Below are 26,354 nucleotides of genomic sequence, written 5' to 3'. Positions count from 1 at the left end.
AGTTGCCACAACGAGCGCTATCATGTTTTCCTGCTAACTGAGATCTGGAGTTGATGGCGTTTGCGGGTTTTAACGCATTGACTGGCTGAATCATTGATTTCTTGGTGAGTGCAGTTTTGAGGAGCGTCTAATTGCAGCACTATATGAGGGCATTTGTGGGACTCAGACACGCCCCCTGGAACGGCCCTCATGTGAAGTCAGGGGCAGGTGGGCTTTGGAGTAAAAGCCACAGTAACGCTGAGTAAACAGAACTACAACAGCGTTTCACGGCCGCTGTTCATAAAAATTTAAACAGTAGAGACTAAAGTCGTAAAATTACGAGAGTAAAACCGGGGAGGCTAACTGTAGGGGGCCAACTGTAGGGGGCTAACTGTAGGGGGAGCGTGTAGACGGCCCTGCCTGAGATCCTCCTTCAACTACACAGACAGACAGTTTCCTTGTGCAGGCTGGCAGCACCTCAGTAACCCCTGGTTACCATTAGAGACCACTAGTTTCCCAGTAGAATTAGAGATGTATCTGGGATTAGTCACAGTTCACCTGCTAAATCACTCCTTTACATCATCACCCCATCAAGAAAAGTCAAAGGTGTTACAAACTCGCAAGAACCAACAGAACCTCTGACTGGTTCTATGTTGTCATGAGGGGCGTTAACCTTATAGTCCAATACCACAGTGATGTAAATAAAGGCTTCAGATTCATGCGTGTCTGTGTTTAATGCCGAACGCTCGTGGTGTAAATATGTAGGAACAATATTACTGTAGCGTTAATAACATCTTTATAAATACTGACATATTTTCCCTGTTGAGTCTCATCACCAATGAGAGAAGCCATATTGCAGACGTATCGGCCAATGAATGGTAAGCAGGCGTTCCGGATGCGGGCGTTCCTGATGCGGGCGTTCCTGATGCGGGCGTTCCTGATGCGGGCGTTCGGGATGCGTGCGTTCCTGATGCGGGCGTTCCGGATGCGGGCGTTCCTGATGCGGGCGTTCCTGATGCGGGCGTTCCGGATGCGTGCGTTCCTGATGCGGGCGTTCCTGATGCGGGCGTTCCGGATGCGGGCGTTCCGGATGCGGGCGTTCCTGATGTGGGCGTTCCTGATGCGGGCGTTCCGGATGCGGGCGTTCCTGATGCGGGCGTTCCGGATGCGTGCGTTCCTGATGCGTGCGTTCCTGATGCGGGCGTTCCTGATGCGGGCGTTCCTGATGCGGGCGTTCCTGATGCGGGCGTTCTTGTTTTACAGAAATGCCTTTCACTGCAGTTCAAATCGGTTGTGTGAAAGTTTCAGAGTATTTGCCAGGAACGCTCCCACCTTTCACGGTGTTACTCACTTCAAGATAGTTTTACCGCAATGTGATGTGACATGATTTGCTGGTCTCCTCAACATCATTAATTAGCTCCTTCAGGGTGCAGTCATTTCCATGAAGTTCACCTTTTTATGTACTTTTCTCCTGTAATAATAATCATTTCTCTACAATGTCATTGTGTTTATTTCTGATCTGCCAAGAAAATCTAACAAACCCTAAAATACGCATTTCAAAAAATTATTAAAAAACACATATGATAATATTTCACACTGTAGTCTCCGTTTATTTTTGCTTGTATGAAACAAACTATTAGCAGTCGGAATTCCATTCCGTGGCTCAGGAACTATCAGGGTTCATCCGACAATAAAGGCAGCGCTGTGCTTATTCTGTGTAGTCATATAAAATTCCTCAGCACACAGAAAGCTCCAAATCCATGTGCCGAGACACTTTAATTAAGCCCAGACAACATGTTACGTAAAACAGGCCTAACATGCTCTTAGCCACCACGCCCAATGCCTTCAGCTACAGGGATAGAACGCTTTGGACTCTTCAGCAGTGGGATGTGCTCTCAGGACTGATGGAGCACCATCCAGTTCCCACCTACTAGTTAGGTGTCTTTTATCACATGATGCAGCCACGCCGGGACGGTGAAGACTACCACACCCTTCCTCCAAGTCGTGTGAAGCCAGCCACTGCAGTGGACACGACGTTATTGGCTCAATGCGCTTGTAAGAGAATGTTAACAATGTTAGACTAACAGACATCCATGTTGACTTTGTGGAGAAGAAGGTTTTCATTAGCACTGGCGTGACTACAAAACAAACACAGGTATCACGCTTTGAGCACAGTGGAGGTGCTTTGGTTCAAATGATGTCTGTAAACTTATGGCAACATATGAAGTATGTCCACTCAGGTTCTAGACTGTCTCTGGGTCAGTTCCCCTCCTGTCTCTGGGGTGGAACCCTCAAGGCTCCATCTCAGCGCCTTTAGTCAGGGAACATAACTGAACCATAATCCAATGAAATGATCTGTTCTAAGCTGGACTGACTCCACACCCCGCCTCGCCTCGCCTCCAGGCTTTTACTCTACTGCTCTGTTTTAAAACATTCGGTTATGAAAAGGAACAAATACCAACTTTTCACCTGGAGATCCTGATTTAAGCTCCATAATCAGACCTTAGAACCACTGCTGGAGCTTTGAGGGAACATCTACACTGTTCGTACCTTGAAGAAGGAAAAATGTTCCTGCCCAGAACCTTCATTACTAACAGTCCACCATGCATTACACAGCTGAGCCTGCAGATGAGCTAAAAGAATAATCTTTCAATCTGCAATTTCCTCTGTTTTGTTAACAAGTGCACTTTCAGGCACTTGGTTTCTGATGTGGTGTTTCTGTGTTTGAGTCTGTTCCACTGTAGCAAATAAGCGTGTTCACCACTCACTGATTCACGTGGAACGAACAGTCAGCTGTGTTCAGAGAGAGGCTTCATTTCTGTCCAGTGTCTGCTGTTGGCACAGTGTCACAACTTAGTAATGAAAGAAACATGAGACTTTTGAGTCGTGTAGAAGCTTCATGTTCAGACAGTGGCGTCATGTCAGTTTAGTAGATGAGTTGGGTGCAGAGTAAAGAAACGTCTTTTATTGAGATCCAGCAACTAAACCCAACAAGGAGAAGCTGGCAGCCAGTGAACCACTTGGTTTGAAGACTCTGGAGATCTAAGGGAAGTCCAGCTGAATGTGTTCTTGATATCTATCACTTAGCATAGCGTATTGACCAAAGGTCCACCTATAGGTACTGCCCGTAACGGTGAGTATATTTGGTGGTAAATGGCTCTAGATTTTACACACGTTATTATCAGTGGCATAACTAGGATTTTATGGACCCCAGCATGAAAAATGCCCCCATATAAAAAATTACTTTTAATTAATAAAAATAGAAAAGTTTAGTGTTGTAAAAAAGTATTTTCCAAATTTATTATTAATGTTTGAGATCAACAAACTATTTTTAATATTAGACAAAAACAATTCAAGCAAACACAAAATGCTGTTTTTAAATGAAGATTTTGTTTAGATTTCAATCAGCTCTACCTGCCCTCTGAGCTATTAACCAGTTTACTAGTCCAATTTCACAGCCATACCCAGACATGATCACCTAACCCTAACCCTAACCCTAACCCATACCTGTTGGATGTAACCATCACTTAAATAGAACCTGTCTGGCAAGGTGAAGCTGGTTAGAAGATCTCAAAGCAGCACATGATGCCACATTCTAAAGAGATTAACATACAGATGTGAAACAAAGTCATTGAAATCTACAAGTCTGGAAAGGGGTACAAAGACATTGCTGAGGCTCTGGGACTCCAGAGAACCTCAGTGAGAACCATTATCCAAAAAAGGAGAAGGCCTGGAGCAGTGGAGAACCTTCCCAGGAGTGGTCGGCCTACCACATAAATAATCCAGACGAAGGTTTAAACAACTGTAGGCCTCACTGGCCTCAGTTAAGGTGAATTTACACGATTCCCTAATCAGAAAGACGCTCGGCGATACTGGCACCCATGAAAAAGCCACAAGACACAAACCACTGCTGACCAAAAAGAACACAAAGCCTCATCTCACATTTGTCAAAAAAAACATCTAGATGACCCCCAAGACTTTTAGGATAATATTTTATGGACTGATTCATTAAAGGTCGAAATATTTAGAAGATGTAGGTACTGTTACTTCTGACCTAAAGCCAACACGGCGTTCCTGCTGAAGAACATCATACCAGCAGTGAGACATGGTGGTGGTAGTGTGATGGTCTGGGGCTGCTTTGCTTCTGCAGGACCTGGGTGACCTGTCGTATGAATTCTGCTCTCGATCAGAAAATCCTGAAGGAGCATGTCCACCTGTAAGTTTGTGCCCTAAAGCATAATTGGGTGATGCAGCAGGACAATGATCAAAAGCACACAAACAAACCCACTTCGGAATTGCTCAAAAAAAAAAAATATTAAGGCTTTGAGTGAAAGTCCTGACTAGAATCTCATTGAGATGCTGTGGCAAGACCTTAAATCAGCAGTTCGTGTTTGAAATCCCTCCAGTTTAGTCAAATTAAAGAAAGAAGGGTGGGCCAGAATTCCGCCAGACAGATGTGAGAGTCTCACTGCAAGTTATCACAAACGTTGGACTGCAGTTGTTACTGCCAGTTGTGAGATGTGTGGGGGGGTAATTTCTTTTTCACAAGGGGTGAATAATTTTTTATCTGAAATCGATTTAAAAGCTGCATTTTGTGTTTACTCTGCTGTCTTTATCTTATGAAAGTTAGTTGGATGATCTGAAACGTTCAAATATGACAAATTAGTAAAACAGACGAAATCGTGTGGGGGCGAATACTTATTCACAGCACTGTACAGCAGTAATGAAAGTGGTCAGCACTGTTATAATCACCCTGCGGAGTGGATCAATCTGAGAAGCAGCCGGTTAATCTGGTGATTCAGATCAGCGAACCGATTCCTTCGGAGTGTCGGTTTCCCTGTGCAGTGGGCTGTTGCATCATGTGATTGTATGAAGTCATACAATGGGAGGGAACGTCATTAGCATATTACGGGTCCCGTCCAGGACTCACGCCGCGTAGATGCTGCCAAAAAAGTTCGATTCAGCTGGAATCGGTTCAAACGAGCGATTCTTTCAGGAGACGGTCATCGCTGCTGGAGTGAACTGTTGCGCGCGCTCAGTCCACAGTCTGAGCATCATCGCTGCACGCGCTGGTGTCCGTGTCTCCGGGCAGGCGTCTGTAATCCGCAGACCTTTCGCTTATTTCACGCAGAAGAGGGGAAAACTCCTCCCGACTGCTCTTTGAACTCCATCTCCTCTCAGCTGCTCCAGGACCTCGTTGGATGAGCTACCTGCGGAACGGCGGCGCAGTTTGGTAAGACCTTCTTGCGTGGACACCAGGTTCCTCCACCAGGTTCCTCCGCCAGGTTAACGTGCAGCTGGAAGCTGCTGAACGCTGTTGGAACCTGTGGCAGGCAAATCTGAGACGAATAGCTCCTTAAAAGCGTGTCGTGTTGAATTCCTGTGCTTTAAGACGTCTAAACAAGTTCTCACAGGTCCAGAACTGCGGGAAGTCAGTGGGGCTTTCCTTCCAGATGAATTCTGCTTATGAAATTCAACCTCTTAAAAAACATGGTTCTTCAAGTGTTCTAGTAAAAACAGGAGGTCTGTACAGAACCATGAGCACTCGTTTGCGTGCTTAAATGGTTCTTTGCATGGTGAAACGGTTCTTCAGGTTGATGGAGAACATGCAGGCTGTTTATTGTTACCAGCCTGACGCTGTAGCAGCAGCAGAACTCTCTTCGGTGTTGCTGTACAGAACATACAGCACGTTCTCCACCAGTCAGAAGAACCACGTCACCGTGCGTGATTCTTTGAGCCTTTATTAAACACACACACACACACACACACTAATTTGCTAACAACCAAAAGAATGCAAACTGTTTGTTTGTTTATTTGGGGCTGGGCAACATCACAACATCTTCATCATGTTAAATTACAGCACTTTGTCTAAATGTGTTTTCTCTCGGCGGATGCTGGACAGTCTCAGTACTCAGAAACACCTCCCAGCTGTGTTTCATCACAAAGACAGCATATTTAACTGGACAGCATATTTAACTGGACAGCATATTTAACTGGATTCAGTGCGGCGTGATATGTGAAATGTTGAATGCAGATGTTTGTATTTATAGTTTTTGGTGTATGTTTTACATGTGACGCCAGGACTCAGAATGCATCAATGATATACAGTGAAAGTTTTTGTTCACTGACAATTTAACAGAAGACCTTTTCCCAGAAAACTACACTGGTTTTAATTTACAAACTCCTAACTTAGCGCATTTCATTCAGTTCAGCTCTTTCAGAGCTTCTGGGCGTGAGAATCAGGTGAATGTACATTCAGCCAAAGCCTTTTGTTCTTTATCAATACTCAAATTACTTCATATTAACTCTTAAAACAAAAGAACTCAAACTGAATTGTTTTTAATGTATTTATTTTACAAAGTTAGTGTTGCTTTTCACCTGTAGTGCATGTGTAAATCCATCCATTCCCTCAATCTAAAATGCTGCATTGTATTTTTTTATCTTTCTGAAGAAACCAGAAGATGGACCAGCCAAACAGCACATTCAGCAGCAACTGCAGCTCAATTGATGACTTTCGCAATCAGGTCTACTCCACTGTCTACTCCATCATCACGGTCTTCGGCCTGGTGGGCAATGGCTTCGCGCTGTATGTGCTCCTTCGGACCTACCGCCAGTCTTCAGCCTTCCACATCTACATGCTCAACCTGGCCGTGGCGGACCTGCTGTGCGTCAGCACTCTGCCGCTGCGCGTGCTCTACTACGTCAAGAAGGGCCAGTGGGACCTGGGCGACTTCCTGTGCAGGGTGAGCTCCTATGCCCTCTATGTCAACCTCTACTGCAGCATCTTCTTCATGATGGCCATGAGCTTCACCCGCTTCATGGCCATCGTTTTCCCAGTGCAGAACCTCCGCTTGGCCACTGAGCGCCGGGCACGCATCGTCTGCGCCTGCATCTGGATTTTCATCTGCACCACCAGCTCGCCGTTCCTCTTCTCCGGCCAGCACTTCGACCCAAAAACCAACAAGACCAAATGCTTCGAGCCACCGGAGGAGAGGGGCAGCATCCAGAAACTGGTCATGCTGAACTACTTCTCCCTGGTCGTGGGCTTCGCCATCCCATTTCTGGTCATTCTGTTGTGCTATGCGGGCATCGTGAGAGCTCTGCTGCGCAACGCCAATGGCCTGAAGAAACAGCGCAACACACGCAAGAAGGCCATCCGCATGATCGTCGTGGTCATGCTGGCCTTCCTGATCAGCTTCATGCCTTATCACATACAGCGCACCGTGCATCTGCAGTTCAAAAAGAAGAACACCTCCTGCGAGGAGATCAACTATATGCAGAAGTCGGTGGTGATCACGCTTTGCCTGGCAGCTGCCAACTCCTGCTTCGACCCCATGCTCTACTTCTTCTCCGGGGAGAACTTCCGCCACCGCCTGTCCACCTTCCGTAAGGCATCCGTGAACAGCGGTAACAACCAGCGCAGCCGGCACCTGCCACCAGCCATCTACCCCCTTGAGGAGAGCGAGCTCAATAAAGACAACAACCCGAGTAAACTTGGGTAGGATGGAAGAGGATGAGGTCTTCCTGCTGAAGAGTTGCCTTAGGGGATAAAGACAAGTGCCAGTGGCTCGTTATTGAAGATCAGGCCAAACCTGAAGGACAGGAAAGGGAGGATGGCCAGTGGGTAGGAGGTGAGCCCAGTGTGCTTGCCAAGGGTAAAAGTTATGAACAAAGAAATGGAAGTGTAGATGGCTCAATCTTAAATATTGACATAAAGAACAGGTGGAGAAGACAAAGCTTTATTCAGATTCCAGACAACATACTACAACCACTTTAGTACGCGCACTACAGTGCAGAGCAGCAGCTTGTGCCAGAATGTGTGTGTTGTGTTTATACTGCTACTGCATTTAATGTACTCAGTGAAACATTAGAGATCTACACTTCCAAACCTTTGTAATGTGTGCCACTCATTTAAATATGAGAATTGTATCATTTACTCACGTTGTTCTTGTGCGGTGGTAATGCATGTATAGGCCAGATGTACTGTGCATTACTAAGTGTAGGATTATAGTATATAGTTATTGTATATTGCTGCATTTATAGCACACATTGTTTCTGTAAATTCAGTGGATCGTATTTATAAAGACAGTCCTACGTAAAAAAAAAAAAAATTCAATCTTCATTTTGTGCTAAAATCTAAAGGCTTACATCTTCATGTTTTGGGTCACCGTCTTCATGTACTACCTTGAGTCCTTCATCCTGGTATCTTCGTGGTGTTATTGCGCCATCATGTGACTGCGTTTTGTAACTGCAGTAAACTAAACTGGGAACAGTAAACTGGGAGACCCAGGCCTAAGGTGGACATTGGCTCATTTTAAGGCATTTGCAGAGCTATTTAATATGAATTCCACAGGCCAATTCTACAGGGTTGAATTAAGTCCTGCGGGTTTATTTGTGTCCACATGAACATTGTATATTACTGTTAATCCAAAACTATACTTACAAAACTATATATTTATAGTTTAAAATATATGTAAACTCTAATTTATTAGATAAATGTATGAAAACAGCCCAAAACCTTTTTTTTTGTTTAATGTATTTTACTGTCTTGAATACATTTTGGATTGAAACAATGTATTTGAAATGTATGTTATATATAAAAACTATATCAGTGTATTTTTCTATATGTGTTCTATATGTGAGCAGAAGGTTCACGCGACTCTGGTCTAATGTGCTAAAACATCTGCATCTTATTCACTTCACTGCAGTCGTCACCCAATAGAAATACATGTTCGATTTCTCTGAGCTGATTTGGGTGGATTTACTTATAATTTCTTGGTTTTATAAATGTTTATGTACATTTTATCATTTCTGTTTGACTTTTCCCCAAAATGTTAAACTCAGATGAATATAAATTGTGCACTAATATATGCAGTAAAATGTCTTATATAAGTCTGTTGTCTGTAGAGGCTCCGTTCACTTATTTACACTTAGAAAATCAACAAAATGTCCTTTGATCTGGGTTGTTTGGAATATTGGCATTTGCATAGCGCTGCATCAGCATCGGCCTCAGCAGACCTGCATGAACAATCCTGGGTATTAGCTTTAGCTCAGAATGCTATCAGTGCATCTATATATCTACATCATACACATGGTTCTTTAGTAATGAGGAGGTTCTGCAGACTGCAGGAGAATGTGCTGTATGGTTCTTTAGTAATGAGAAGGTGGTTCTTCAGACTGATGGAGAATGTGCTGTATATGGTTCTTTAGTGATGAGGTGGTTCTTCAGACTGATGGAGAATGTGTGGTATATGGTTCTTTAGTAATGAGAAGGTGGTTCTTCAGACTGATGGAGAATTTGTGGTATATGGTTCTTTAGTAGTGAGAAGGTGGTTCATCAGACTGAGGCATAATGTGTGGTATATGGTTCTTTAGTAATGAGAAGGTTCATCAGACTGATGGAGAATGTGTGGTATATGGTTCTTTAGTAATGAGAAGGTGGTTCTTCAGACTGATGGAGAATGTGTGGTATATGGTTCTTTAGTAATGAGGTGGTTCTTCAGACTGATGGAGAATGTGTGGTATATGGTTCTTTAGTAATGAGAAGGTGGTTCTTCAGACTGATGGAGAATGTGGTATATGTGGTTCTTTAGTAATGAGGTGGTTCTTCAGACTGAGGCATAATGTGTGGTATATGGTTCTTTAGTAATGAGGTGGTTCTTCAGACTGATGGAGAATGTGGTATATGGTTATTTAGTAATGAGGTGGTTCTTCAGGCTGATGGAGAATGTGTGGTATATGGTTCTTTAGTACCGAGGAGGTGGTTCTTCAGACTGATGGAGAATGTGGTATATGGTTCTTTAGTACCGAGGAGGTGGTTCTGCAGACTGAGGCACAATGTGTGGTATATGGTTCTTTAGTAATGAGGTGGTTCTTCAGACTGATGTAGAATGTGGTATATGGTTCTTTGGTACCGAGGAGGTGGTTCTGCAGACTGATGGAGAATGTGTGGTATATGGTTCTTTAGTAATGAGAAGGTGGTTCTTCAGACTGATGGAGAATATGTGGTATATGGTTCTTTAGTAATGGGAAGGTGGTTCTTCAGACTGATGGAGAATGTGGTATATGGTTCTTTAGTAACGAGAAGGTGGTTCTGCAGACTGAGGCATAATGTGTGGTATATGTTTCTTTAGTAATGAGGTGGTTCTTCAGACTGATGGAGAATGTGTGGTATATGGTTCTTTAGTAATGAGAAGGTGGTTCTTCAGACTGATGGAGAATGTGGTATATGTGGTTCTTTAGTAATGAGGTGGTTCTTCAGACTGATGGAGAATGTGGTATATGGTTATTTAGTAATGAGGTGGTTCTTCAGGCTGATGGAGAATGTGGTACATGGTTCTTTAGTAATGAGGTGGTTCTTCAGACTGATGTAGAATGTGGTATATGGTTCTTTAGTACCGAGGAGGTGGTTCTTCAGACTGATGGAGAATGTGGTATATGGTTCTTTAGTACCGAGGAGGTGGTTCTGCAGACTGAGGCACAATGTGTGGTATATGGTTCTTTAGTAATGAGGTGGTTCTTCAGACTGATGTAGAATGTGGTATATGGTTCTTTGGTACCGAGGAGGTGGTTCTGCAGACTGATGGAGAATGTGTGGTATATGGTTCTTTAGTAATGAGAAGGTGGTTCTTCAGACTGATGGAGAATGTGTGGTATATGGTTCTTTAGTAATGAGGTGCTTCTTCAGACTGATGGAGAATGTGGTATATGGTTCTTTAGTAATGAGGTGGTTCTTCAGGCTGATGGAGAATGTGGTACATGGTTCTTTAGTAATGAGGTGGTTCTTCAGACTGAGGCACAATGTGTGGTATATGGTTCTTTAGTAATGAGGTGGTTCTTCAGACCGATGTAGAATGTGGTATATGGTTCTTTAGTACCGAGGAGGTGGTTCTTCAGACTGATGGAGAATGTGGTATATGGTTCTTTAGTACCGAGGAGGTGGTTCTGCAGACTGAGGCACAATGTGTGGTATATGGTTCTTTAGTAATGAGGTGGTTCTTCAGACTGATGTAGAATGTGGTATATGGTTCTTTAGTACCGAGGAGGTGGTTCTGCAGACTGATGGAGAATGTGCGGTATATTGAACTTCTTTGAAAATGGGCAGAACCCTTTGGGTGCTGCATAGAACTCTTTTCAAAAAGGTTCAGACATTCCTCTGTAGGGGACTCGTGGTTCTAAACAGAACCCTATTTGAGCGCGTGCTCTCCTCGGAGTGTTCTAGGCTCGGAGACGACGTGTTCTAGTGGCGAGTCCGAGAATCTAGTGTGGTTCTGTTTGAAAGGCGGGGAACGCGGCGTTGGGCTGATGCGGCTCAGCGCCCGTGTTCCGGAATGCGGCCACTGCGCATGTCCCCGCGCAGCCCGATGGCGATGCCGTAGCTGGGCATTCCCCTCAGTCGGAGCCACTCCATGCAGCCGAGCGTCTGGGAGGACCGAGTCTCTCGGAGGCGGATTAAAAAAAGGGAAACCGCTGTCGGGCCTCCTCCTCGCCGCCTCCTCTCCAGCTGGTCACATGCGAGCTCGGCCGCGTCTCTCCTCTCCGCCTCGGCCTCTCCGCGGTAGGTTTTCCTGCGTTTCTGCTAACGCCGCTTCTCCTCCGCGGCTCGCCGATCCGTCGGGCGTCCACGCTTCCTCCTCCTCCTCGGGGCTGACCGAGTTAGCCTACGCCCTGCTCGCCGTGAACCGGCCCTTCCCCCAGGATTCCCTCCGCGGTGCCCCCGCGGGATTCTTCAGGAACCCGCGTGTTTGGTCGGCGTTTCGAGCTGCGTTTCGGTTTTTAAGGTTAACTTGAAGACGAACATAAAGGGCGCCGCGAGTTTCGGAGGCTACAGGCTTCGCGGCGTCTCAGTGCGCAGACGGCGCAGTCGCTGTCGGCCGTCGCCCTCGGAACCACAGCAGAGCGGGAGGACGTGGCACCGCTGGGTTGCAGGAGGACGGACGGGTTCCGTGTTATTTCCTCTGCAGGAAAACGTTCATTGGCGTCGCCACGTAATCGCGATAAGAGCCTTGGATGCCCTTCGACTTTTGAGGGGAAAACAAACTTGGGAGGGCGTTGAATTTACTTTACACAGGAGCCACACGGTCAGAATGCGCTGTGCGGCTCACTTTAGAGCTGGGCTTTCCAGTTATGACACATTGAGATGATTCTGTGGTGAAAAATGATCTGAGAGCTGTAGGACTTCATAAACCATCCATCAGACTGAGAGAAGATACAGGGCACTGTCTTACAGCACGACCCCTGGCTGCGAGGGTAGGACTGCGCTGGTGTGGTGGCTCTGAGGGTGTTAGCAGGTCTAATATGAGGAGTGTGTGCAGTGAGAGAGTGTGTGTCTGTGCACGTTGCTGCTCATCACCCTAGAAATACACGCACACACACACAACAAGGTGCTCTGCAAAGGGCCACAGATCCTGCCGCAGACTCACGCTGGCCTTTAGAGCCTCGGCTATTCTATGTTAGCCTGGTTAGATAGCGCATCACAGGATCAGAGAGGAGGGGGGAGAGGGAAGAGAAAGCAGAGAGAGGAGAGGGAAGACAGAGCAGAAGGAAGAGAGAGGAGAGGGAGCAGAGGGAAAAGAGAGCAGAAGGAAGAGAGAGGAGAGGAAAGAGTGTAGAGGGAAGAAGGAGGAGACAGAAGACAGCAGAAGGAAGAGAGGAGAGGGAAGAGAGAGTATGGAGGGAAAAAAGGAGAGGGAAGAGAGTATGGAAGGAAGAGAGTATGGAGGGAAGAGAGAGGAGAGGGAAGAGAGTATGGAGGGAAAAAAGTGGAGAGGGAAGAGAGAGTATGGAGGGATGAGAGGAGAGGGAAGAGAGGATGGAGGGAAGAGAGTATGGAAGGAAGAGAGTATGGAGGGAAGAGAGGAGAGGGAAGAGAGTATGGAGGGAAAAAAGTGGAGAGGGAAGAGAGTATGGAGGGATGAGAGGAGAGGGAAGAGAGGATGGAGGGAAGAGAGTATGGAAGGAAGAGAGAGGAGAGGGAAGAGAGTATGGAGGGAAAAAAGTGGAGAGGGAAGAGAGAGTATGGAGGGATGAGAGGAGAGGGAAGAGAGGATGGAGGGAAGAGAGTATGGAGGGAAAAAGTGGAGAGGGAAGGGAGTATGGAGGGATGAGAGAGGATGGAGGGAAGAGAGGAGAGGAAAGAATATGGAGGGAAGAGAGGAGAGGGAAGAGAGTATGGAGGAGAGGGAGGAGGGAAGAGAGAGAGGAGAGGGAAGAGAGAGTGTGGAGGGAAGAGAGTATGGAGGAGAGAGGAGAGGGAGGAGAGGGAAGAGAGTATATAGGGAAGAGAGGAGAGGGAAGAGAGTATGGAGGGAAGAGAGGAGAGGGAGGAGAGAGTATGGAGGGAAGAGAGGAGAGGGAAGAGAGTATATAGGGAAGAGAGGAGAGGGAAGAGAGTATGGAGAGAAGAGAGGAGAGGGAAGAGAGAGTATGGACGGAAGAGAGGAGAGGGAAGGGAGTATGGAGGAGAGAGAGAGGAGAGGGAAGAGAGGAGAGGGAGGAGAGAGTATGGAGGGAAGAGAGGAGAGGGAGGAGAGAGTATGGAGGGAAGAGAGGAGAGGGAAGAGAGTATGGAGGGAAGAGAGGAGAGGGAGGAGAGAGTATGGAGGGAAGAGAGGAGAGGGAAGAGAGTATATAGGGAAGAGAGGAGAGGGAAGAGAGAGTATGGGCGGAAGAGAGGAGAGGGAGGAGAGGGAAGGGAGTATGGAGGAGAGAGAGGAGAGGGAAGAGAGAGTATGGAGGGAAGAGAGAGGAGAGGGAAGAGAGAGTATGGACGGAAGAGAGGAGAGGGAGGAGAGGGAAGGGAGTATGGAGGAGAGAGAGAGGAGAGGGAAGAGAGAGTGCGGAGGGAAGAGAGTATGGAGGGAGTATGGAGGAGAGAGGAGAGGGAAGAGAGAGTATGGAGGGAGGAGAGAGTATGGAGGGAAGAGAGGAGATGGAGGAGAGAATATGGAGGGAAGAGAGTATGGACAGGAGAGGGAGGAGAGGGAAGGGAGTATGGAGGAGAGAGAGAGGAGAGGGAAGAGAGTATGGAGGGAAGAGAGTATGGAGGGAAGAGAGAGGAGAGGGAAGAGAGAGTGCAGAGGGAAGAGAGGAGAGGGAAGAGAGTATGGAGGGAGTATGGAGGAGAGAGGAGAGGGAAGAGAGAGTATGGAGGGAGGAGAGGGAAGAGAGGAGAGGGAGGAGAGTATGGAGGGAAGAGAGGAGAGGGAGGAGAGAGTATGGAGGGAAGAGAGTATGGAGGGGAGAGGGAAGGGAGTATGGAGGGAAGAGAGGAGAGGGAAGAGAGAGTATGGACGGGAGGGAGGAGAGGGAAGGGAGTATGGAGGAGAGAGAGAGGAGAGGGAAGAGAGAGTATGGAGGGAAGAGAGAGGAGAGGGAAGAGAGAGTATGGACGGAAGAGAGGAGAGGGAGGAGAGGGAAGGGAGTATGGAGGAGAGAGAGAGGAGAGGGAAGAGAGAGTATGGAGGGAAGAGAGAGGAGAGGGAAGAGAGAGGAGAGGGAGGAGAGTATGGAGGGAAGAGAGGAGAGGGAAGGGAGTATGGAGGGAAGGGAGTATGGAGGGAAGAGAGAGGAGAGGGAAGAGAGTATGGAGGGAAGAGAGGAGAGGGAAGAGAGTATGGAGGGAAGAGAGAGAGGAGAGGGAAGGGAGTATGGAGGGAAGAGAGAGGAGAGGGAGGAGAGGGAAGAGGGAGAGGGAGGAGAGTATGGAGGGAAGAGAGAGGAGAGGGAAGGGAGTATGGAGGGAAGAGAGAGGAGAGGGAAGAGAGTATGGAGGGAAGAGAGAGAGGAGAGGGAAGAGAGTATGGAGGGAAGAGAGAGGAGAGGGAAGGGAGTATGGAGGGAAGAGAGAGGAGAGGGAAGGGAGTATGGAGGGAAGAGAGAGAGGAGAGGGAAGAGAGTATGGAGGGAAGAGGGAGAGGGAAGGGAGTATGGAGGGAAGAGAGAGAGGAGAGGGAAGAGCGTATGGAGGGAAGAGAGAGAGGAGAGGGAAGAGAGGAGAGGGAAGGGAGTATGGAGGGAAGAGAGAGAGGAGAGGGAAGAGAGAGGAGAGGGAAGAGAGAGAGGAGAGGGAAGAGAGTATGGAGGGAAGAGAGAGGAGAGGGAAGAGAGAGAGGAGAGGGAAGAGCGTATGGAGGGAAGAGAGAGAGGAGAGGGAAGAGAGGAGAGGGAAGGGAGTATGGAGGGAAGAGAGAGAGGAGAGGGAAGAGAGTATGGAGGGAGGAGAGGAGAGGGAAGAGAGGAGAGGAGAGGGAAGAGAGTATGGAGGGAGGAGAGGAGAGGGAAGAGAGGAGAGGGAGTGGTCACAGGAAAATGAGATTCACTGTTTCAGCATCTTTTGTCCTGGTCGGGTTCAGTTTCCTCTGTGCTCCACACCCTGTGTCACCCTTTCAAAGGCTGGGCTGGTGCAGGACGCCCGAGGGCATTTTAGCGCTCCACGCGGTCTCTCTCCTCCGCCCTGCGGCTTTTCTGTGTCGCGGCCGCGCCGTTATCACCGACGCTCCGAGACAATACGCCGAGACGAACCAGCAGTGATACCGACCTCACTGAGTGGGTCAGATAGTCAGTCCACACCGGTCTAAAGTTCTACCCTAACGTTTTAAAAATGTAGACGTTCGATTATTTTGACAGTGGGAGTCTGTAGTGTAAACTCCACGACTGTGGAACACGACTGGCCAGCAGCGGAGCTCAGATAGACCTGATGTTGAGAGAAACTTTGGAACAGTGTTTCCCTTGCGTCAGGGAAGGTAAGCCGCGATAGCAGGCACCGCGGTCACTTCCTGTTGGTGGAGTGTCCCAGCCTTTGAGCAGTTGTGGAGGATGGGGCCTGGCAGGGTCCCAGCTCAGCGAGCGGGGCTGGGGGGCGCCCCACGCTGTAGCAGCTGTTGAATGGAGGAGAGTGGAAGGAGCCAGCAGCCGCCGATGTCAAAGAGTCATTGTGTGGCACAGGGGCCCTTGGCTAAGGGGTGCCTGGCACTGCCGGGGGCTCTTCACCCACAGTCCCACAGTTTATTTATTCATTTCACATTCATTTATTTCTACCAGTTATTTCAGTTTCCCTCAGTTGTTTAGTGTTTAGTAAAGCTTTATTGAACCCGGTAAGGCAGACCCAAATCTCGGTTAATTCTGTCATTTAGTAGATTTTCTGCATTAATTATGTGATTTCTCAGAGCTGCTGCGTTCGTTTGGTGTGTGAAGATGTGAAGATGTGATCTAACAAAGCCAACAGTTCTTAGATTTTTATTTAGTTTGTGTACATTTGTGAACAGTCATGCACGTGAATGAGAATATAAGACACAGTAGTGGTGTCTGATAGTCACTCTGATGAAACAAAGCAATAATAAGTGCTTAATGACCTGAATTGTGTTCTGAATGAGCTCACGCTCTCGCTGGGAAACAGTGGAGGCCTAAAAACACAGAAAGCACTGATTCTACACGAGTGCGTTTGAGTCCTGCCAACACACACGTTGCATGTGCCTTAACTCTTCTGGTGGCAGGTTGAAATGAGTTTGAGGGGCCGTGCTGTGTTCTTAGTCTGAACAGTGGGGTTGAGTAATCATAGTACTCAGTGGGCCTCGTTCTCCAGTAGCTTCCTAAGTTTGTTCATAAGTGTGTTCTTGATAAAGATCCTGAGAAAAAGTCTCCGTCAGATTCATGGCGTGTTCTCAAAGCTCAGAACGGTTCTCACCTTTGTGCCCTTGAGTGTGTGTAGATTCTGTTCTTACCTGAGAACAAACCCACACAGAGAACATCGTTGAGTCAGAGTCTCCGTCAGAACTGGGTTGATCAGAAGTGATACATTTCCTCGAGAACGTTTGGTGAATGAGAGCCGACGTTTTGCTGGTGTATTTTGCCAGTTTGTTCCTCGGCTGTACTGAACGCAGCCACATGCTAGGCTTGAGATACTGTGTGCAGTGCACCATCATCTAGTCGTGCTGCTGGTCCGTTGCTGATGGATGATCCTGTCCAGGGTGGTGCGCAGGTCATTTTCCAAAAAAACAAACAAAAAGAGCTGCTTTCCTGCACCAGCAGCTCAGCAGGATCTTAGTGCACAAGCCAAAATGCAGCTATAAATATGAATTACCTGTCACATTTGCTCGAAGTGGAGAAAATACACACGCTTACTGCTCACAAACCTAATTCTTTATCTGAAGCTCACTTCTTTGGTTTAATTGTAAAATAGCTAAAGCTTTGTGTGAAGTTGTCTGAAGGCTGCTACCGTAGCTGTGTGTTGTCTTGTTTATGTTTATCGGATGTAATCATAACGTATAGATATTTTAAGCCCTGTTAATGTTTCGTAAGGGAAGGCGTTGTGTGTGTGAAAGGCTGCAGCACAGCTTTATTGGTTTAGCATGAAAATGGGCATGAAAACGCATCTGCTCCACAGAATGTTCTGAAGCCAGACAGCGGATCAGGGCTGAATCACATTAAAAGAAAACTTTTTAAAGTGGATGGATGGATGGATTGATGGATGGATGGATTGCGAGACTAATGTAGTCGCTCGTATGCGTCTTCCAGGCAGACGATACTGTCGTTAAACAGCTCAAGTCTACCGCTCGACCATTTGGTGCCAGTAGTCTGTGTGATGAAACGCAGGGGAAATGCTAAAATATGGTCAAATATTGTGTAGAGTGTTAAAATGTCATTCATTCATATGCTTTTATTTGTTGGTCGCCTTCAGGGCCCTTCAGAGTCTTAACAAGTGTTTGAGCAGTGCTGAGGCTGATGATGTCAGCTGTCTTGGATGAAGCCTTAAGGTAGACACTATACGCGACGTGACATCCTGTAGGCCTGTATGTTGCGTGGCATGCTGTGCGTTGCTGATGTCCACAGGGGAAGCGTGTGGTCAGAACAGCTGTAGTTTTGGCTGCTGATTCTACGCAAGGGCAGGTTGTTTGGTGTCGTGTTCTGGCGTTGAGCGAGGTTTTCTGTCATGTCGCATGTGTTCCTCGTGTTTCCTGTTTACAGCCTGGCCTGCGTTTGTGCAGAGGAGTGAGGGGTTATTGACTCCAGATGGGAAATGTAGCGTGAAGTACGGACCAACGGAGAGAGAGTGAGAGGAGAGAGAACATCACACCACAGCACTGCAGTCCGTCAGCTCATTTTGTGTCAGAGGACCGTAATGAGACCTTTGACTTTCCCAGAAGACGTACCGGGACTGTGTCGAGGTTAAATATGCTCAGATATGAAAGTCATCTGAGTTCTCAGTCTCTGATTAATCGTCAAACTGGGGTCAGTCATATGTTCAAAATGTGATATTGTTTTGGCTGACACTTTTGGGGGTAAATATTTGAATTCTTATCATTTTAAAGCTTCAAATATTTGAAAGTCAGTGATCTTTCCAGTTGAAGTGGTGTTGACAGTACCATGCAGGGTTGAGAGGATAGCAGGTGTAGTGAGATGTGAGGAGTATCATGATCCTGATTCTCATGCAGGTGATATTTTTAGTTGTGTTATTTTAGACGTCGCTGTAATGTGATATGCGTCCGGTCCCACCTTACCTGGTAATTTGACCTCAGTGAAAGGTTTTGTTCTTTCAGTGTGTCTCGGGTGTTGCAGTACGTTGATGGTTCTGCCACACATCTTACTGATTTTCATTACTGTCCCACAGGAGCTGCTGTCAATGAAAGCTCTCTTCAACTATGATGACCGATCAGCACCTCCCACTTCTGGAGGCCACGCCCATGCTGGCTGAGGTGCCCCTCCTCCCTCACGTGATCAGTGGAGATGGCATGCAGCAGGTGAGTGGCTCATACTGGGGTGAAGTCTAAATAACAGGCCGTGATCTCCTCAGAATAGAGAAATAATAGATTACGTCACTAGTGCTGGATCAATCTTAAGGAATTTCAGTGTTTATAATAATCTAATGAAAAACAATGTCCATTTTCAGTCTTATAGCTGAATGAGAAACAGACAAGGAACAGGCACAAAGAGTCAGACCACTGTGAAGTCAAGCCGCATGGGAAAACACACAAAGGGGAAAGGCTGCTGCTTGTGGACGAGTGGAGTTTATCAACGTTTAGAGATAATGGCGAGACTGGCGCGTTGCTGTAGATACCCCTTCATAACCATTCATATAGACTGCACGTATTCTGTAATGATACTGGTGCTGGTGGTTCTACGGCAGTCACTTGTTTTTATACATCTGTTTCTCGTTTGTGGCTCTGATCGATGTTCGGCAGTGGTCGTCGGTCATCAGTGGTGAATACTTGACCGACTGATTTCTGTTGTCTGCAGTTAATATTGTATATTAATTGTCAAATCTCTCTTTTTATTAATGTTCCTCTTTTTCTGCTGCTGATTTGCTGTTGACCAGAGGAGGATGGGTTCCCCTTTTGAGTCTTGGTTCCTGTCAAGGTTCTTGGCTTGTTCGTTTGGGGCTTAGATCTGAATTTTCTGTAAAGCTGCTTTGTGACAACAGCCGTTATAAAAAGCGCTTCATAAATAAATCATGATCTTGATTTGATATTGATTACAGAAGCAATGCAGATTTAAATAGTTGGCGTTATACCCTCTCCAAGTTGATTTGGCTCTTGTCGCTGCTGTAATCTAGCAAACTAAAGCTTCTAACAGGGGCTGGATCATTTTAACCCAGCGCAGATTAACATTGTGGTCTAGCTACTGAACCGTTCTGATGCATTAGTGCTAAGAACAAATCGTGAGGGTGGAGATTTTGATTTGAGGTGGAGATTTTAATTGCAAATTAGTCACGTCACATTTGCAGCCTTGAAAATGATGAGATGAAACCATCGAATTCTGCATCTGCAGCTTTTCATTCACAAATCAAGCTTTAAATGGCACTCAGTGACGGTGAGGTCGGACATAAAAAGGCCATCAAGAATATTAGAGGCTTTAATCAAAATGTACTTTATGTAAAGTGCATGTACTTGTTTCCTAATTTACATAAATGCATTCTTAAAATAGTTCATTAACCCTTAAAAGTCGCAGTCATCACCAACAGTGCTAAAAGCATGATGTTATTTTATATTAATTATTGGAAGATTTAATTAATGGAGAAATCAAGTTTTTGATTTTTAATCGGCACCTCATTTGTGCTCATCAGCATAAGAAGAGATACATTCTTGTGGTTTGAATTTGAGAAGTTATTATTCTGTGCACAGTGTAGTTTTGAGACATTTTGCCTCATTTTTATTGTTTCATGACGTTGAAACAAATGGAAAAAAGCCAGAAGTGCAGATTCAACCCTGTCGATACGGAATGTAAACTGAGTGTAATTCATCATGTAACTCTGCACCTACACACACCAATCAGGCGTAACACTCTGACCACCTCCTCGTTTCTCCGCTCACTGTCCACTTTATCAGCTCCACTGACCGTATAGCTGCTCTCTGTAGTTCTACAGTTACAGACTGTAGTCCATCTGTTTCTCTGATACTCTGTTACCCTGTTCTTCAGTGGTCAGGACCCCCATGGACCCTCACAGAGCAGGTACTATTTGGGTGGTGGGTCATTCTCAGCACTGCAGTAACACTGACGTGGTGGTGGTGTGTTAGTGTGTGTTGCGCTGGTGCGAATGGATCAGACACAGCAGTCCTGCTGGAGCTTCAGTAAAGCTCCTAGACTTCTGAGGCTGAAATGATGGATTTGTGTTTTGTGACTGTGTGGAATGTATGAAGTGATGCACCAACCTGTAGCTAAAAAATCACCGTCAGCTGACGGCTGTGTGACCAGAGCGCCGACTTTTCTCTGAACTCTTTCTTCCCAGTGGACATTCTTTCCCTGTAGTTAACTTTTCCAGTGCCTTGTCTGACTTTTTCAGACTTGTTTGAACATATTAATTATTAACAGTCTGCTAATAACTGGAACTAAAACAGATAACCTTTTTCGTCAGACCCAGTGAAATCCCATCTGCTGAAGGTTGGAGGAGATGTGTCTGCAGGCACACACTGGCGGGGGGTGGGGGGGGTGCCTGGGGTGAGTTGAGATTTTGGGTTTTAGCTGAGGGTTAGTTGTGAGGGTTCAGGTCTCTTGAGAGGGACAAACGCACAGAAATCTCGGAAGCGCAGCTCAGGGTTTTGGGGTTAGCCAAGCCTGGAGGAGAAGAGTGAAGCGTCTGCATTCCTGACAGCCGCGCTCTGCCAGCAACATTTCCAGTAAGAGGAGGCGAAATGGGGCGGGTGTGGAGGGGGAAGGGGGCTGGAAGTGTACACATCCGGAACTCAGTCCTGATAGTCTCCGCTGATGGGAGGGTGTTTGAGACTTTGTGTGTGTGTGTGTGTGTGTGTGTGTGTGTGTGTGTGTGTGTGTGTGTGTGTGTGTGTGTGTGCTGTTCCCTGCCTGTGTGTTTTTCACACTTATCAACATGTGAAAGTGAAACTTTAATATCGGGAAGTGGAGGTTGTTTGCAGTTTGTATGTTAGTTTATTTATTTACAGAAAGATATTTATACCTATGAAAATACTTTTTATAGACAAATTTGCTGGAAAGAAGTAGGACCGTTAAAACAGTTAATCAGCACAGTTAATTGTGATTAATCCCATTCTTTTTTGGACAGATTTAGTCCTTTTTTTCATGTTAGTGGACAAAATAAGCTTCACCTGAAAGTGTTTATTGCTTTCATTAATTCAGTAACATTATCATCATGAGTGTCCAGTGAGAGCAACAGTGGCTGCACGTTCCAACTTAGCTGCACTTCTAGTTCTTCCGCTTTTGTACCTGTACGTTGGGTCTTGTTTCGGGGAAAATGGGCGATTTCCATTTTGTTAGTTTGCTTCTTGTTAATGTTTCCATACTTCTTCCGCCAACCACTGTCCAGCGTAGTCTGCTGAGGGCTTCCTCAAGGTACCTACTGGTATTGCAAACTTTAGCGCTGTGTTTTGCTTAGTTTGGGTTTTACGCCCTTCAGGAACAAATTCATGGTGCTGCTGTAGCTGGAAGTAACTTCAGTTTTACCAAAAGAGCCATCAGTGGAACTTATCATTTGAAAACTGTGGAACTACAAAAATAGGAAAATGTAAAAATGCCATTAACGCCTTATTAACACAACTTTGACACCACTAAAAACAAAGTTCAGTCAGGAATTGAACACCTTTTAATATTTGATTATATAAGTTATAAGTTTGAGTGTAAAAGGTACCACAGGATGTTGGTTTCATGCTGAAAAGTCAGTCCTTAACTGAGACTAAAAAATAATCACAAAACAATTTCTAAGTTCGTTTCTTTAGTGTGTCAGAATTTGCATGACGCACGCGTGGACCTGCTTTCCCAGTGAGTTCTTTGGATTCGGAAAGCTGTGCTCTTACACAGCAATGAGGAAGAAAAGAAGGTTGTCTGCTTAATTCTTTTATTCATTCATTCATGTCTCCCCTTGAAGAAGAAAGCCACATTCCAAGCCTTTTTCCCATCGATTGGCTGCTAGATCAAAGCCTGGTGGGCACTCAAAGGCCACACAAAGAGCAGGAATGAGAGCTCAAGTTAGGACTTCGCTTTTGAGCAACTTTATCTCCTTGAGAGCGAACGTCAAATTACCCTTGAAGAGTCCAGGTCACTGCGTCCCACTGTGGAGTCCATCGCTTTTTCCGCGGGGGTGGAGGGGTATGGGGGGGGTGAGAGATTGCTATCGCCCCTCTGTCACCTTTTCAGCCATCAGACTCTGTACTTTTCCACTAAGTACCCCAACCCCCAACGACCCCCCTGCCCAATACGTTCCCTCCCACTGCAGGATTTTACAAAGACACCTCATGATAACGTCGTATCCTAGAGCTTCTAATGATTCCCACCCCCCGCTTGGAGCAGCCATGCTAACTTTGATCTGTATTTTTGTCTGTTTTTATAAAGAATATTGTCAGGAATCGCATGATCAAGTCTGCTGGAGATGAATTAACAACCCCGATGTGGTTTGAGGCAGATGTGTGGTTTGAAGGGGTGGGAATCACTACTGGCTGAAATATTTATTTGTTTTATATTAAAATCTATATTTAGCAGAGTGCAGTTTTCAAATTGTGAGAGCTGCAGGTTTTTAAATTTATAGTTTACACTGTCAACAGTGTTGCCTTAGGTTACAACTGGGGAGATTTGCCTGTAGATGAGTTAGATCAGTCAGAGGCAACCAAACCTCCATGTGTTGTGGCATCAAAACTACGACTCCCTGGCCGTCTGGCTCGATACATTCAGGGTTCGAGCCTCATGTAGATAAAAAAACTGGCCTGAACCCTCAATTTACAGATAATAAACACAGCTGAAGTCGCCGTCACAGCAGTAGTCAGAAAAATCGCATGTAGCTATTAAAGATTTGTGAGGCGCTAAGCGCTGTGAGGCAATGACGCTGCAGTTTATCACTTTAGATTGCAGATGATTCCTCCAGACTGGCATTCTGTTTGATCTAATGCACTTTACGTCCTTGTTCAGCTCACTTCAGTCTTTTTTTCCTGATGTGAAACAGAACATTCCCCTACATTTACATATTTAACAGGTGCTTTTGTTTGTGAAGTGTATGAACAACATTCAGAACAGATTTCATCCAAACTTGACGTGTGGATGTAACGTTAGGAGCCTTTCTGTCCTACTGGTGTGGAATATTAGTGCTTCTGGTTCCCGTCTGGGAGGAGGACCAAACCCTGTTGTTCTGTGTGAGGGTGAGCGTGTTATCCACTGCACTGCTCTACTGAATTCTGGTGAGAGGCATGATAATCACACAACTTCTCATTAGTTTTCCAGTTTCCAGCCTTTTGCACATTTCTACTTTCCTTTTTGTGATCAATCCTCCTGAAGCACGAAAGGTACGGCAGTGAGGATGCGTTCAGCTTCCTCAGGCTGAGTGTCGCTCAGCAGCCATTCACGCAACGATTTCCCTTCATGTCGGTCTGTTTATCTGTTACTCACGGTCTTACGTCAGTCTTCAGTTCCTATATGGCCGTGACAAGGAGATTAATCATCAGTTTCATTCTTAAGAAGCGCTGATGAAGAATTCCAGTTTAGCTGTTCTCAGTTTGTTTCATATGCCTGTTCTTTATTTCTAGGAATTCAGTTTTAGATTCTGTATTTTCAGTATCTCACTCAGAATGCCTGTTCAGTCCTGAGCTGATGGCTCTGTGATGATTTCTGTTCCTGATTTTGCTTTTATATTGAAGAGGTGTCAGAAATCCACAAGGATAAATAGTAGAGTATTAATACTTTCTATCAAAATGGATCCGTACTAAATCCAAATTACTGTGGCACTTGCGCTGGAATGCTGAGTATTAGGGTGTAAGCTTTCCTTCCTTGCTAGCTTTGCTAGCCTCGTAGGTCCAGTGCCAAACCCGAAGTAGTAAACTTTGTGCACCGAACATGTTTCAGCTTTCTGACCACATTTCAGACAGAATTAGAGGAAAAATCTGTACTTTTTTGGGTTTTTTTGGTGAGGGGGGGAGAGTGGGGGGGGCAGGGTGGTGGTTTGATGCTCCTTCTGCCTCGTTGCCTTTGGTAAATGACTCACGCCGCAGGCAGAGTGACTGCTTCCAGCTCTGACTAGTCGAGGTGTCGGCCAGGGCCTGCCAGTTTCCTGAGTCTTGCCAGTGTTGGGACATTTGGGAAAGATTTCTTTGGAATGACACAGGCCTGTAATGCTGTAGCTGGTAGACCTGTGGTTTACAGGGAACAGTCATTATATCATAAGCTGGTGCTGTTCCAAAGCCGTCGTGCATCTGTGCCACTGCGATGCGCTTGGTGAGTTGCTGTGTGCTCATGATCTACCGATGACCAATCAACTCAGTTTTTTTGGTCACTCCCATTGACGTTGGAGAAGTCAAAATATTTACCCTGTGCCCTCGAAACTGCTTCCTCAGCCTAAACACATCGTGGGATTGTTTTCTTTTGTTCTCTGTGGAAGAGGCGGCTGCGTTTGGGCTTTTGCTCTTTGATTGGTCAGAGCTTTAATGTCCTCCTACTAGGTGGACTCTTCCCAGCTGCTGTGCATGTATTCTATTGTAGTACTGAAAGTGGATTTCTGCTTGGATGGTTGTTGTCAGACTCTAAGCCTGGTCACACATTTGGCGACGTCTTTAGTCTGATTCCTGGCCTGGGAGACACTGCGTCCTCAAAGCTAATGGAGCCAGTAAAATGTACTCCAGTAAATCACGGCGCTCCAGTAAAACATTATTTTTAATAGTGTCTAAATGTATTTTCCTCTTAGATGTTCAGCATCTGTGTGTCATTGATATAAAAGATGGGGCAGGAGATAGCAGTTCGAGCTCTAGTCATACTTGAGTCGCTCACTGACTGACTCGCAACTCGACTTGGACTAGTCTTTGACTGACTTTGACTGTGTGTGTGTGTGCGTGTGTGTGTGCGTGTGCGTGTGTGTGTGTACGTGGTGTCACATCACAGACTGGCAAGAGAAGACCTGTAGATGTGGAGTCCCATCTGCGTCTCCGATGTGCTCATCGGCTTCCATTACTGTGCTGTTCTGGTTTCTCAGCAAACCGGTGGCTGTAGCTCTCTATGACTGCGGTTCACAGTTTTAAGACGTGGTGTTTCTTCACGTTGCCCACCATCATTTTTAAGAGACATCAGGCGAGAATAATGTGGCACCGGTACTGTAGTGTTCCTACTCTTCCTCCTCTTCTTTTCCCTCCTTCTTCCTCTGTCCTCATTTCCCTGCTCCTCCTCTGGCTCCGGCTCCCAGGGATGGCAATGGCTTTGGGGGCTGGTCGGTACATACCACGCATACCTCTGCCCCTCTTCCACAGTCTGTATCCTGCATTCCTCACATACTGCCCCCCCCCCTCTTTCATTCCGCTCACTTTATCTCTCGCTCTCACCCTCTTTCTCCGTCCCGCGCTGCACTTTCTCTCATGCGTTATAGTGGCAGTAGGTGATATTTGTGCCTGTTGATCTGAGATACGATCCAGTTTTTTGTGCATTAAAAGGCGATTTTTAAGGATACAGTTTGTGTTTTATGTGAATATAAAACTGTTACCGTGTTGATGCAGGACTGTGATTGGCTCTCGTTAAGAGCGGCGTGTGTGTGTGTGTGTGTGTGTGTGTGTGCGTGTGTGGGGAACCAGCGCATCAGGGCTGGTGTACATTTCCCATGAAGGCATAGTGTTTGTCAAACGTAGCAGGAGCCCTGTGCACACACTCTGTGGGCTGGGGGAAACAAACACTCCCTCTTTGAGAGTGTGGCTGGGTGTTTGCACAGCGCTGGATCTCACCCCGGCTGGGCCGTTTCCCTGCCGCAGGCTGCTGAGAGGAGCATTCGGCTCAGACTGTGACTTGCAGGAGTTGGGATTTTTGAGCCATGTGTATCTGTTTGTAACTTCAACTCCACCGTCATTTCATAAAACTGAGTTTAATGGCTGAGCATTTAGTTGGGTTACATCATAACTGACTCCTATTCCACCTCCTTATCAAATATTCTATACCCTAAAAATGCTGTAAAA

The 26,354-nt window shown here is 46.2% G+C and overlaps 2 protein-coding genes across 3 annotated transcripts in view; both read left to right on the top strand.

The window, feature by feature from the left end:
• The first annotated feature begins 4,958 nt into the window (after positions 1-4,958).
• Positions 4,959-8,871, top strand: cysltr1 (cysteinyl leukotriene receptor 1). The gene is made up of 2 exons (XM_017723525.2): positions 4,959-5,212; positions 6,431-8,871. Exon 2 carries the CDS (start codon positions 6,441-6,443, stop codon positions 7,479-7,481), a length of 1,041 nt encoding a protein of 346 aa, XP_017579014.1. The 5' UTR covers positions 4,959-5,212; positions 6,431-6,440; the 3' UTR covers positions 7,482-8,871.
• A 2,487-nt stretch (positions 8,872-11,358) lies between these two features.
• The window catches only part of LOC108443111 (fibronectin type-III domain-containing protein 3A-like), a 38,355-nt gene continuing 23,359 nt past the window's right edge, over positions 11,359-26,354 (top strand). The window contains exons 1-2 of one of the 2 annotated variants that reach the window (XM_017723537.2): positions 11,359-11,536; positions 18,587-18,716. In XM_017723537.2, coding sequence (XP_017579026.1) covers positions 18,618-18,716 — 99 coding nt within the window. In that variant the 5' untranslated portion in view covers positions 11,359-11,536; positions 18,587-18,617. Of the gene's footprint in view, positions 11,537-11,570; positions 12,229-18,586; positions 18,717-26,354 lie in introns of those variants that run through there. The other variant, XM_017723538.2, reaches the window with a different exon arrangement.

This window comes from Pygocentrus nattereri, chromosome 8 (genome assembly GCF_015220715.1).
Source record: "Pygocentrus nattereri isolate fPygNat1 chromosome 8, fPygNat1.pri, whole genome shotgun sequence".
NCBI lineage: Eukaryota > Metazoa > Chordata > Actinopteri > Characiformes > Serrasalmidae > Pygocentrus > Pygocentrus nattereri.
The sequence above is the reverse complement of the archived record's forward strand: the minus strand, read 5'-3'. Positions and strand labels throughout refer to the sequence as shown.

Coding starts and splice junctions, on each gene's coding strand:
- cysltr1 (XM_017723525.2), top strand. CDS start 6,441: ATGGACCAGCCAAACAGCACATTCAGCAGCAACTGCAGCTCAATTGAT.